At 44.1% G+C, this 12,333-nt stretch overlaps 1 protein-coding gene across 4 annotated transcripts in view; it reads right to left on the minus strand.

Annotated features, from left to right (window-relative positions):
• EHMT1 (euchromatic histone lysine methyltransferase 1) overlaps positions 1-12,333 on the minus strand; it is a 173,052-nt gene that overhangs the window by 31,450 nt on the left and 129,269 nt on the right. For all 4 annotated transcript variants that reach the window (XM_012808299.2, XM_023516087.1, XM_023516086.1 and 1 more), the window contains exon 16: positions 8,492-8,614. In XM_012808299.2, the coding sequence (XP_012663753.1) occupies positions 8,492-8,614 (123 nt within the window). The remainder of the gene's footprint in view (positions 1-8,491; positions 8,615-12,333) is intronic.

Consider the following 12,333-nt stretch of genomic DNA (forward strand, 5'->3'; position numbering starts at 1 on the left):
CCTGCCACAACACCTGGCTATTTTTTGGTTGCAGCCGTCATTGTTGTTTGGCAGGCCCAGGCTGAATTCAAACCCGCCACCTTAGGTGTATGTGGCTGGTGCCTTAGCCACTTGAGCCACAGGCACCAAGCCTGCACTTTCCTTCTGAAGCCTTGGTCAGTATCCTCTTTAAAGGAGTAAATCTGCTAATGAATCTTACCTGCTTTTGTTTTAACCCAAACACATTTTATTTCACTCTTACTTTTTGAAAAATATTTTTACTGGATATAGGTCTCTGGGTTCACCTTTCCTTTTAGGTTTTTTTCTTTCTCCACAATAAAAAAGTCATTCCACTGTCTCATGGCCCCCATCACTTCAGATGGGAAGACAGTAACATTTTATAACTCATTTGTCTATATGTTACTTTTCTCTGGCTATTTTAAGGTTTTCTCTTTATTGTTGGTTTTCAAGAAACAGTTTAAGCATGATGTACTTAGTATTCTTTTTTATTTATCTTATTTGGGATTTATCGAGTTTCTTAAACTTGTAGGTTGCCTTTTTCCTCCAAATTTGGAAAATCTATGACTATCATTTCTTTGGTACATTTATTTTTCTACTCTGTTTTCTCTCTCCTGTCTTTTTGGGACTCTCAACGCAGAGTGAACAGTCTGAGATCGTGCTATAGTCCACTCAGCATGTCAAGTTTTACGGGGTCATTGTTCCTTTCCACTCTGACCCTTTTGCCCACAGTGTCTGCCTGTTATTCAGCTAGTTCGCGAATTTCCCTCCACAAATATCTGCCTCCTCCAGTGCCCTTGCTGAGCCAGAAGCTTTGCCCAGCTCTCTGCCTGCAGGTTCCGGCGACTTCAGTAAAGCCCTGAACTGCTCCTGCCTCTTGTCTCCTCCGGGAGCTGTGCCTGGGTACCAGCTCTGAGGGGAGGTTTAGAGATTGTCTCCTGGCAGAAAACCGGGCAGGTGAGGAAGCTCTCTCACCCAACATGATGCCAAGGGTTACTGATAGTAATAGTTGTTTATGGAAGATTAAAGGCTGTCACATCTCAAAAGCCACCAAAATCAAGATAAAGGACTAAATACACAAGTTGAAAAAACATTCATGACACATGTGAATAATTATGAACAGAAAATGTTGACTTTAACAAAGCAAATTAAAATTATAAAAAGGAATACCTTAAAACTTCTGCATCAAAAAACCATTAATAATAGCACTGATAGGTTAGGGAGACAGTGCTCTGACACCACTGCAGCAATCTAGAAAGCTTTTTATACCAAAGCCTCAGAAGTGTTTGTATGTTTGGATCCAGCAATCCTATACCCAGACATCGTCCTAAAAAAGCCAAATATATGTAAAATTTTAGCTATAAAAATGTTTAGTGAAGCATTGTCTATAATAAAAATTGAATATGAGATAAACATCAATAAGCAAAACTGACCAAAAGTGGTAAGTCTGGTGGGAGACGGGGGCTGGGGGCTGGACCCTCACTCAGGGTGAAGTGAGGTCAGGGTGTCTACGTGACCACTCCTGCGGGGGGGATTCAGCAGTGCAGGCAGACTGAGACATTTAGATTTGTAGTCAGTAGTCTGAATTAGGGAAGTTATGGTAGCTCAAAGGGACAGACCGTGTTTCCCCTTTTCTCCTCCCTGTATGCAGTCTGGACGCTCCAGAGGCTCCACCGTCCTACATCCCTGTTCACCCAACTGCTGTCCTTCACCCAGCCTTCCTGGGGGCCTTGAGCTCCCCTTTCTTTTATCTTTAACTGCTGTGCACCCTTACACGTTTGCTCTGTTGTTGTACTCAATAAAACCCCCTAGAAGACCAAAGGGGGTCGTGCTGTCCTGAGCTGCCAACAGGCATGAAACACTAATGCCTCCTCAGACTCTCAGGCTTCTATGCACTAAATTTATATGAGAGTCTCTTCTTTCCTCTGGCACCGTCTTCCCTGTCGGCCACTGTGTCAGGCTGGGGTCCTCAGGGCACCCCAACAACAACTGAAAAGGCCAACTCCCAGGAGATAATGTGATCTCACAAGGGCCCAGGAAGACACGGGAGCAGACTGGGCACTCAGTTCTCAGGGCAGAGAGAGCAGTAGGCATGGCTGTGAGTATAGTACCTACGGGAGAGACTGTTTTCTTTCAACACCTGTAACATTTTTTCCCCTTAGTTCTGTCTTGTTACTTTTGCTTTCACTCCTTAACTTTCACTTACCTTTGCTTTCACTTGCCTTATTTGTTGTGCCCATCCCACTCATGTGTTCCACCAGGCACATTATTCAATTTGGCTAGGGAGCCAGCCAGGATGAGGCATTTACTTTTGTTTTCAATGCTTTCTATTTACTGTGTGCCCTGCTGAGTGTTAAGCTTGCTGGACTTTTTTTTTTTTTTTTTTGGCCAGGGCTGGGTTTGAACTCGTTACCTCTGGCATATGGGGCCTGCACCCTACTCCTATGAGCCACAGGTACCACCCGCTTGCTGGACTTTCTGATCTACATTCTTCCTGCCTTAACCGGCTTCACTTTCCAAATAAGGTGTCTCTTTTAACTCTCCTTTCCAATTTAGATCTTGACACCAGAGAAGGACAATCTATCCTGGCTGTGCACTTCATCTCCTAGTTGGTCAGTGATATTTGGCATAAATCAAGCTTATAAAGGAGAATTTCAAACCTGGGGTTTCAATGAGCTTTGATAACCAGATGGAGATAGAGAGAAGGAAAAGAGGAGACAGGGCTGGCAGCAGACCTCAGGAGCAGAAAGAAAACTTTTCAAATGGTGGCTAACACTATGATAGAAATTTTTCAGAAATAAAGGTATCTAGAGGCTCAGATAAGCAGAGAGACATCAAGAATGAGCCCTGCTCTGGGGGCTGCACCCTGCTTTCTCTGCAGCCAGTTGGGTCTCTAGAGAGAAATGTACCAGAGAGCAGATTTCCCACCTGGAACTGGCAGAGCCCCCCTGAGCCGGCATCTTCCACACCTAGGGACTCTCTGGGACTACTTCAGTCAGACAGACAGACCCCAGCCTCAGAACAAGCTCAACTTCATCACACCAGAAAGGCTGAGCCTCAGGTAATATTCTCTTTGTTACAGGTAAACGAACTGATGTTAGTAATACCAGGGCTACTTCTGCTCTCTCTAAACTTTAGGACCTCTGTTTTCCTCTCCTATCTATATCTCTGAAATAGAAAGTAAAATACAACCCACCTGTATATTCCACAGCTTCTCTGCCACTGGGAGACCAAGACTAGTTGCTCTGCCCCACTGTCTGAAGGGACTCTCTAGGTTAAGCCAAACACCTTTGAAGTCCTTTAACATACTAGGCTTTCTTCTCCCAGATTCTTGGAGAAGCTTAACTGAGACTTTGAATACAACCTTCTTTTTCCTTTTTTCTAAATTTGAAGTTAAAATAAAAAGAACCAGTAAGTAGGAGAAAAATTTGCAGAAAAACATGGGTATGAAGATGTACTTTTAGTAAGAAAGGATAAAAGAAAAGAAAATAATTTTGTATAGGAAAGAGTGTTGTGTGAAACTTTTTATCCTAAAGTAACTGGTGATTTTAGAAAGAAAATTTAAGATAAAAATGAAAGGTTTTTAAAATGTCAAAAGCCTGCCTGTGTTAAGTCATGAAGATTTGTGAAAGAGAATTTAGAAAGAATTTTGTATGTGATTAAATTAGTTATAATGAAAAGGAAATCTCTGGGTGGCACCTGTGGCTCAAAGGAGTAGGGCGCTGGCCCCATATGCTGGAGGTGGTGGGTTCAAACCCAGCTCAGGCAAAAAACTGCCAAAAGAAAAAAAAAGGAAATCTCTAATTAAAACAAAGTTTTGTTTTCAACATATAAGACTTATATTTGAAGCCTCCTACATTTCTATTCTTAATAAATGATGTTTAAAATAAAAGAAAAATGTATTAACAGTTCAGAGCTCAAAAAGCCAATCTACCACTATAAACAGAAAATTTATTAAACTGTTTCTCTGTCGCTTTACATTTTTACCTGCTAACAACTATGGTTGCTATGTTACCCATGTTCTCAAGATAAAGTACCAGCACTCAGAGGACTCAAGGTCAGTTACTCATTTGGAACTAAAAACAAAAAAAAGGGAGGGGGGCTCCTCTTACTTTTTAGAAACATAGCTGCTTTTCTTTCTTAAATTGACACTGCTCTGTTTGGCTTTTATAGTAACTGAGCATATTCTTAAAGGTCTTCTTTTGATTCATATTGTATTCCAGAACATAATTTCTTCCCTTCTATTTATACTAGAAAAGTGGTCAAGAAAAAAGTGTCAAATATTGACCAGTTCTAATTTTCAGATCCTATGTTTTCAACTGCATAACAAAATTTATTTCTTCCCACTGTAGAAGGGTAGGAAGAAAATACCCAACTGCTACTCCCCTTTACTCAACCTCCTAGGGGCCTTGAGCTCCCCATTCAACTGTTATGCATTCTTACACATTTACTCTCTTACTGTGCTCAATAAAAAAACTCTGGGAAGAGTATGTGTTTACTTTTATTTTCAATGCTTTCCTTTTACTGTATGCCCTGCTGAGGTTTAAGCTTGCTGGACTTTCTGATCTACATTCTTCCTGTTCTCAACAGCTTCACTTTCCAAGTGTGTCTCTTTTAACTCCTTCCTTCCCAATTTAGATCCTGATACCAGGAAGGGCCGATCTATCCTGGCCATGCACTTCATCTCCCAGTCAGCCCCTAATACAGGATTGCCATGAAGTTTGAACTTTATGGCCACCCAGTATTTGGCATAAATTCCAAAAGCTTCTAAAGGAGCCCCGGCCTCCACAAATGGAATTCCAAATGCAACCTTCATTGGTCTTTGATCAAATGGAGACAGAAAGAAGGGGGCAAGGAGATGGGACAATGCAACAGGCCCAGGGGGCAGAAAGCAGCTTTTCAAGTGGTGCCTGACACTGTGATAGGGACTTTTCAGAGGCAGAGGTACCTTGGAGGCTCAGATGAGAGGACATCAAGAATGCGCCCTGCTCTGGGGGCTGCACCCTGCTTCTTCTGTAGCCACTGGGTCTCTAGAGAGAAATGTGCCAGGGAGGAGAGCTCATGCCCAGAACTGGTGGAGCCCCCATGAGCCACCATCCTCCACACCCAGCTTCTTCAGTTGGATAGACAAGCCCTGTTTTAAAGGAGTTAGTGTTTAATCTAAAGATTTTGTTTAAACAGTGAGGTAGGGCAATTAGATTCAATCTCCCAGTGGCAGAGACATTGTAGAATACATAAATTTAAAAGGGAGCTGTGGGAAGCTCTGTATGAGTCTTGTGTTTTTTCCAGTGCTGTCTCCCATTAGCTACTGTCTCAGGTTGGAGTCCTCAGGGAACCCTGGCAAATTTTATCATAAAATAACAATGTAGCCATTTGGATAATGTTATGGAAAAGTATTTAATAACATAAGAAAATAATGGAAATTTAACTTGGTATGAAAAAGGAGCTGATAAATTAGTATGAAGAGCATGATCCCATTTTTGTTTAAAATCATGCATACTGATGTGAAAGACTCTAAGAATTTTCTTTTTACATTTTTTATTGTGGTAATATGTAACCTAAAATTTTCCATTTTAACTATTTATAAGTGTACAATTCAGTGGCATTATTTACATTTGCAATGGTGTGCAACAATCACCACTATTCCCCAAACGCTAACTCTGTATCCATAAAGCAGTAATATGCCCTCTCCACCCAGCCCCTAGTAACCTCTGATCTACCTTCTGCCTCTATAAATGTGACAAGGCCAGGCACCTCCTGTTAAGTGAGGCCACTTACAGCATCTATCCAGGTGTCTGGATTCTTCACTCAGCATAATGTCCTCAAGGTCCAACCAGGCTGTACATGTGTCAAAAGATCATTACTTTTTGTTGCTGATCTTCACAACCGCAGCACCTCACACTCCCATCCACAGTATGTGAGGGCTCCAGTTCCTCCCCATCCTCACCAGCATGCCTTGTCCAGTGTCTGGGAAGCAGCTGTCCTCAAGGGTGAGAGGCCCTCACCGTGGCAGTAACTTGCACCTTCACGTAGTGGTGCTGAGCGCAGGTCGTACCACCTGGCTGCTGTGTGTCTTCTCTGGAGAAACATCTATCCAAACCCTTGGCCCACTTTCTAATTGGACTGTTTGAGTTTTTTGCTGTTGAGTTGTAAAAATATATTCTGGATAAGAAACCCTTACCAGATATAGGACCTGAAAACACATTTTCCCATTCTGAGGGTTTTGTTTTTACTCTCTTGATAGCATTCTTGGATGCACAGAAGGTTTTAATTGTGATAAAGTGTGTATTTTTCCATTGTGCTTTTGGAATCATATTAAAGAAATCATTGTCAAATCCAATCACATGAAATTCTTCCCCCAACTTTCTTCCAAAAATTTTGTTTTGTCAGCTCTTAAATATAGGTCTTTGATCCATTTTTCATTAAGTTTTGAAAATGGTATTAGATATAGGTCTAACCTCATTATTTTGCATATGGCCATCCAGTTCTCCCAGCACCACTTGATGAAAAGACTTGTTTTTTTCCCCATCGAATGGTCTTTTGCCTTGCCAAAACTCAAGGCACATGACCACATAGGCAAGGGCTTCTACCTGGGATTTTTACTTTTGTCAGTATCATACTATTTTCATTACTATAGCTGAATATACTAAATTTTGAATAAGGATGTGTGGGTTCTCCATCTTTGTTCTTCTTTTTAAAAATTATTTGACTAGTCCAAGTCCCTTGAGATTTGATAAGAACTTCAGGGCCGGGTACGGTGGCTCACACCTGTGACCTTGGCACTCCTGGAGGCTGAGGCAGGAGGATCCCTTGAGCTCAGGAGTTTGAGACCAACGTAAACAAGGATGAGACCCCATCTCTACTAAAAATAGAAAAAACTACCTGTGTGTTGTGGCAGGGACCTGTAGTCCCAGGTACTCAGGAGGCTGAGGCAGGATCACTTGAGCCCAGGAGTTCAAGGTTGCTGTAAGGCCATGGCAGTCTAGCCTGGGCATGAGTTAGCAGCAAAGTTTGATGTTACTGTTTCAACAATATCCTTACTGTGACCATTTGAAACAATTAGTAACCTAAAGAAGCTGGGTAGATGCATCTTCCATGAATTAAACAAGTGTTATGAGCATGGTCTGGAAGCTTGCCTTTCTTAGCTGTCACAACAAAAGGGAACCATTTCTATACCACATTGTTGCCTGTGATAAAAAATGTTGGTGCCTGTGGCTCAAAAGGGTAGGGCGCCAGTCCCATATGGTGGAGGTGGTGGGTTCAAACCCAGCCCGGGCCAAAAACTACAAAAAAAAAAAAAGTACTCTTTTTGACAAATGCCAGCATTCAGTATGATAACTGGATAAAGACAGAGTTCCAAAACACAGTCCAAAACAAAATATTCACCAAGAAAGCTAACAGTGTCTGTCTAGTGGTCCAGTGCTATTATTTACCCACACAGCTTCACGAAACCTGGTCAGTCGATTACAACAGGCATCTGCTGCAACCTGCTGGATGACGAGTGAGGATTAAGCAGCTGAGACTGGTCAAGGTCACTCTTACAAGACAACACTCAACCACATGTTGGACAAACAACCCTGCTCAAACTACAAGGTTGGACTTGGAAACCACTGTCCATCATATTCACCAGACCTTGCCCCAAATGACCACCACTTCTTCTAGGCTCTGGACCACTTAATGCAAGGAAAAAATACTGAACTCTCAACAAGCTGTGGAAAACACCTTTTGCAATATCATCACTACTCACTCTTCAGGCTTCTTTCCTGTGGCATGAACCAGCTACCCTATGATGGCAAAACTGGGTCCATAGTTTAGGTGCGTACTTTGAATAACTGTACTGCTTCTTGCTTGACATATAATAAACTAAACTTCTGACTTGAAATTGGACATTTCTGATTTAATGACCTAATATTCAGGTCTTCTTAATTCCTTACAGCAATGTTCTATGTATTTTTTGGTGTTATAAGTCTTTGGTATTCTTGGTTAAACTTGTTCCTACATCATTTTACTATCTTTAATGCTATTCTAAATGGAACTGCTTTCTTCATTTCTCTGTTGAACAGGTCACTGCAGGTATACAACTGATTTTTGCGTTTTGTATCCTGTTACTTTGCTGAATTAGTTTGTTAGCTAACAATATTTCTGTGGATTCATTAGGGTTATATACACAAAATATTTCACTTCCTCCTTTCCAATCCAAATGCCTTTTATCTCTTCCTCTTGCCTAATTTCTCTGGGTGAAAGACAGAGGGACAACAGAAGGAAGAAGTTATAGGAAAGCACAGCAACCCCCTCACTGACCTGCTGCCCTGCTCCTGCCAGCACTGCAGATCTAATGCTCACCTGCGGTTTTCACTAATAAACCAGGTGACCAAGTAGGCAAGAAAATTACTTGTGGACAACTAGGTCACTGTGCAGAGGCAGTGGTGAGCCGCCCCTGCTCCCCCTATAAGAAACCTACACACACAGGACTGTGATTCTGACAGGTGCCTACCTTTGGGTCCATCTGTGCCCCAGCCTTGATAAGGTACTTCACTGCATCCAGATGGTTGTTCTCCGCTGCCTCCATCAATGGGGTTCTCTGGTCCTCCGAGCAGGTGTCGATATTAGCGCCCGCCTGGTAAAACAACAGTTCAAGTGTGTGTGCTGGGGGATGGGGGGCAGCCACTGAAGCCTCCCGCCCTGTGATGACAGAAGCTCCATGCTTCCACATTCAAAAGAGCTTCGTTAAAAATGTTTCACTTATCAACTATGTCTGGATGTTCTAAAAACATATTCAAAAACATTATTATTCTATTATAATCAAGGTTCTAGATTAAGCAGAGTATTTTTGCTAGACCTCACTTCCCTTCTAGACTGATTTGACAGAGATGTCCACATGCAGCAGTGTGACAGCTACTTCAGAGTAGGAAGGACACAGTCACCTTCCATAGCAAGCAGAATGACAGTGGGAGCCCAGGCTGCCAGCCTGGCCCATTAGCTCTGCTACCGCCTTGTCTAACTGCTTCAGTGTCTGCCGAAATACACAGAACAAAACCTAATTTCTCAGGCCAGGCATGGTGGCTCACGCCTGTAATCCCAGTACTCTGGAGGCCAAGGTGGGTGGATTGCTTGAGCTCAGGAGTTCAGGATCAGCCTGAAAAAAAGCGAGACCCCATCTCTACTAAAAATAGAAAAACTGAGGCAGGAGGATCGCTTGAGCCCAAGTTGGAGATTGCTGTGAGCTCTGACACTGTGGCACTCTATTCCCCCCCCACCAAAAAAACCAACCTAATTTCTGATAGTATGTACTTTGGAACAATTCCAACTTTTCCAATAAAGAGAGAAACTTGAAAGACTAATGAACTAGCAGGTGCACACAGTTAAATCTTTGTTGGTTTGAAACTTAGGAAACTCACAACTTTAAAATTGGTTGCGCACCAAAAGCAAATCAGCTGTGTGAAAACTCTTCTCTACCAGAGAAAAGATGTCTAACTTTGTACACTAAATAAGAGCTAATGTTTAGTTTATTAAAAAACACTACCAAAAGAAGATAGAAATAGCATTGATTTTACTATTAGCATTTTAAAAAAAAAAAAGTAGCACAATTAAGTAAGGAACTTCTAAAAAGATCTAGAGTGGGCTCGGCATCCGTAGCTCAGTGGTTAACGTGCCAGCCACATGCACCGGGGCTGGTGGGTTCATAATGCCAGGGCCTGCTGAACAATAATGACAACAATACAAAAAATAGCCGGGCATTGTGGCGGGTGCCTCTAGTCCCAGCTACTGGGAAGCTGAGGCAAGAGAATCACTTAAGCCCAAGAGTTTGAGGTTGTTGTAAGCTGTGATGCCACGGCAGTCTACGGAGGGCGACAAAGTGAGACTCTTGTCTCAAAAAAGAAAAAAAAGATGTAGAGTGGTGCATATACGGGAGATCAGGTGTAATTCATGAAGGCTAAAAAGCAGGTTACAGTTCTTGGGGGACTAGCAGTGGCTCACATCTATATTTCTTGTGCTTGAGGCCAAGGTGGGAGATTGAGACCAGGCTGAACAAGAGTGAGACCTGACTCTACTAAAAACAGAAACATTCCCTGGACATGGTGGCATGCGCCTGTAGTCCTAGCTACTTGGGAGGCTGAGGCTTGAGCCCAGGAATTTGATGTTGCTGTGTACAATGACCTGGGTGACAGAGTGAGACCCTGTCTCTAAAATAAAGAGAAAAGAAAATGCTTCTTGGGGCTCTGCAAGGGATGGAGCTATGCTTCACAGTAGAGAACCGGGCATGAGGTTAGACTATGGGGGAAGTGGACACAAGGTTTATTTCAAGCATAAGAGTTCAAAGCCAAGGTGCCCACCTGCCACCAGCCCAGCCTACTGGGAGGTGGCCCCTTAAACCCAACAGGCCCCAAGCCTACTCTGGGATCTAGATGCCTTCTTCCAGGGGTATGACTCTAACAAAAGCATCTAGGACATGTGGGTCAGCCAGCCTCAGGACCTGGCTGCCCTCACCCCCAGCTGGCTGCTCTCTTGGCACAACCTGTGAGGCTCCTGCATCAGGATGCCTGCTCCCTCCCACCCAACAGCCTGCAGATGGGAACCAAGACCAGGAGAGTGTCTTCGGCCATAGCAGCCACGAAACACCAGGCAGCCTTGATGGGAGTCCACGTGTATACTGGACTACTCCACAGGTGGTGTGGCCAGGCTGTCATTCAGGCCTGTGTCTCAGCACTGGAGGCAGGGCTCAGCCTGGACAGCCCTTCCTGGCTTCCCCTCCTAAGGCCATTGCCCACCCATGAGCCCTCCCTTCCCCTCTTCCCTTGCTCTAGGCAGAGGGGAGGAGAACCTGATGGGGGAGCCAGTCCTGCTCTTTTCCAACCTTCTGGGAAGGAGGCAGCACCTTTTTGGGGAAAGGGGTCAGGGAATAAAGACTAGACCCTACATGGTCTTGGTAGGAAAAGATAAACAGTGAAGGAATCCACAATGTTTTTGAAAAGCTGAGAGATGAAGGAGAAGCACACAGATAAAAAACATGAGGGTCCGTGGTGCCTTCTCAGACCAAGCGGCAGCCTCACCTGTGCTCCCAGGGAGTCCAGAGCTAACTTAGGAGGGTGAGAAAACACTACCTAAGCCTGTGGGAAGAAGCCAGGGCCGAGGTGACTGATCAACAGGGCAGCCCTGGCACCCAGCATGTCATAGGATAGACCCCAACCCCCTCCTCAGTCTAGCATTCCCAGTGCTATAAAAGGTTGAAGCTGCCCTGGGTTGGCTATCAGGAAGAGCTTTCTGGGATGAGGAATATTTTCCATGTGTCCATAGGGCTGTAGCCCCCAAGACCTTGAGAGAGCACCCCCTTCCTCTGTGTCCCTCTGAACTTCACATAGCCACATATAGCAGGGCCTGTGCTGCAGTGGGACAGGGACCCCAGCCCACCTGAAGCAGGAGACACTCAAACAAAACAAGAGCTCTGGTTCCACCAAGACCCTCCAGTGAAAACTAGTGCAGGTGGGATATAGATAGCACAGCTCTAAGAGGTAGCCTCGTGCTGTCAGGACCCAGAGAGCCAACAGCAAGGCCTGCTCACCAGAGCCTGCCCTATTCCTCCCCCAAACTGGAAATAAAGCCGTCCCATCTCTTTTTCTGTAGAGTCCTAGGAAAACTGCTCAGGTGGTGAGAAAAATAATACACAAAACCAAAAAACCCTCTAAGATCAGCAACAGTAAGCTGTATAGCCCAAACAGTATCAGAACATTAGGCTGAGAGGTAAACTCAGAGGTGCAAGTGCTGGGCTGATGCTGTGCAGAGGGACACAAGGGCTTCCAGCACACACAGGGCCTCACAGATAGATGGCTTACTTCACAATACTTTTAAGACTCACAAGAAGTTATAAAAATAGACTAAGAAGATCCGGGAAGATGCCATCTGATACAATTAAAGTTCACAGTGGTTGGGGGAGTAGTGCTGAGACCACAGGCTCGGCTGCAGGGCCCATCCTGACTTCCCCCAGTGCGTGCTTGAGCTCATTTGGTTTTTTAACTAAAAGAAGCTAGACACAAAAGAATTCACACCGTATGGCTCAGTGAGCATCAAGGCTGAAAGCAGATGGGCCGAGCCACTCTGCTGAGAGCAGGGATGAAATGTTGGGTCCCCTTCGTGGTGACCACATCAGAAAGTTCATAACCAGGGTGTCTCATTTTAACAACTTTCCTGTGAGCATGATACATACATAAGTACATTTACATATTTATTTTAATGTTTAAAAAAGCAAGGCAAGGGGCGGCACCTATGGCTCAAAGGAGTAGGGCACTGACCCCATTTGTTGGAGGTGGCGGGTTCAAGCCCAGCCCCAGCCAAAAACTG

Source organism: Otolemur garnettii, unplaced genomic scaffold, assembly GCF_000181295.1.
Source record: "Otolemur garnettii isolate 467f Iridium unplaced genomic scaffold, OtoGar3 scaffold00087, whole genome shotgun sequence".
Classification (NCBI taxonomy): Eukaryota; Metazoa; Chordata; class Mammalia; order Primates; family Galagidae; genus Otolemur; species Otolemur garnettii.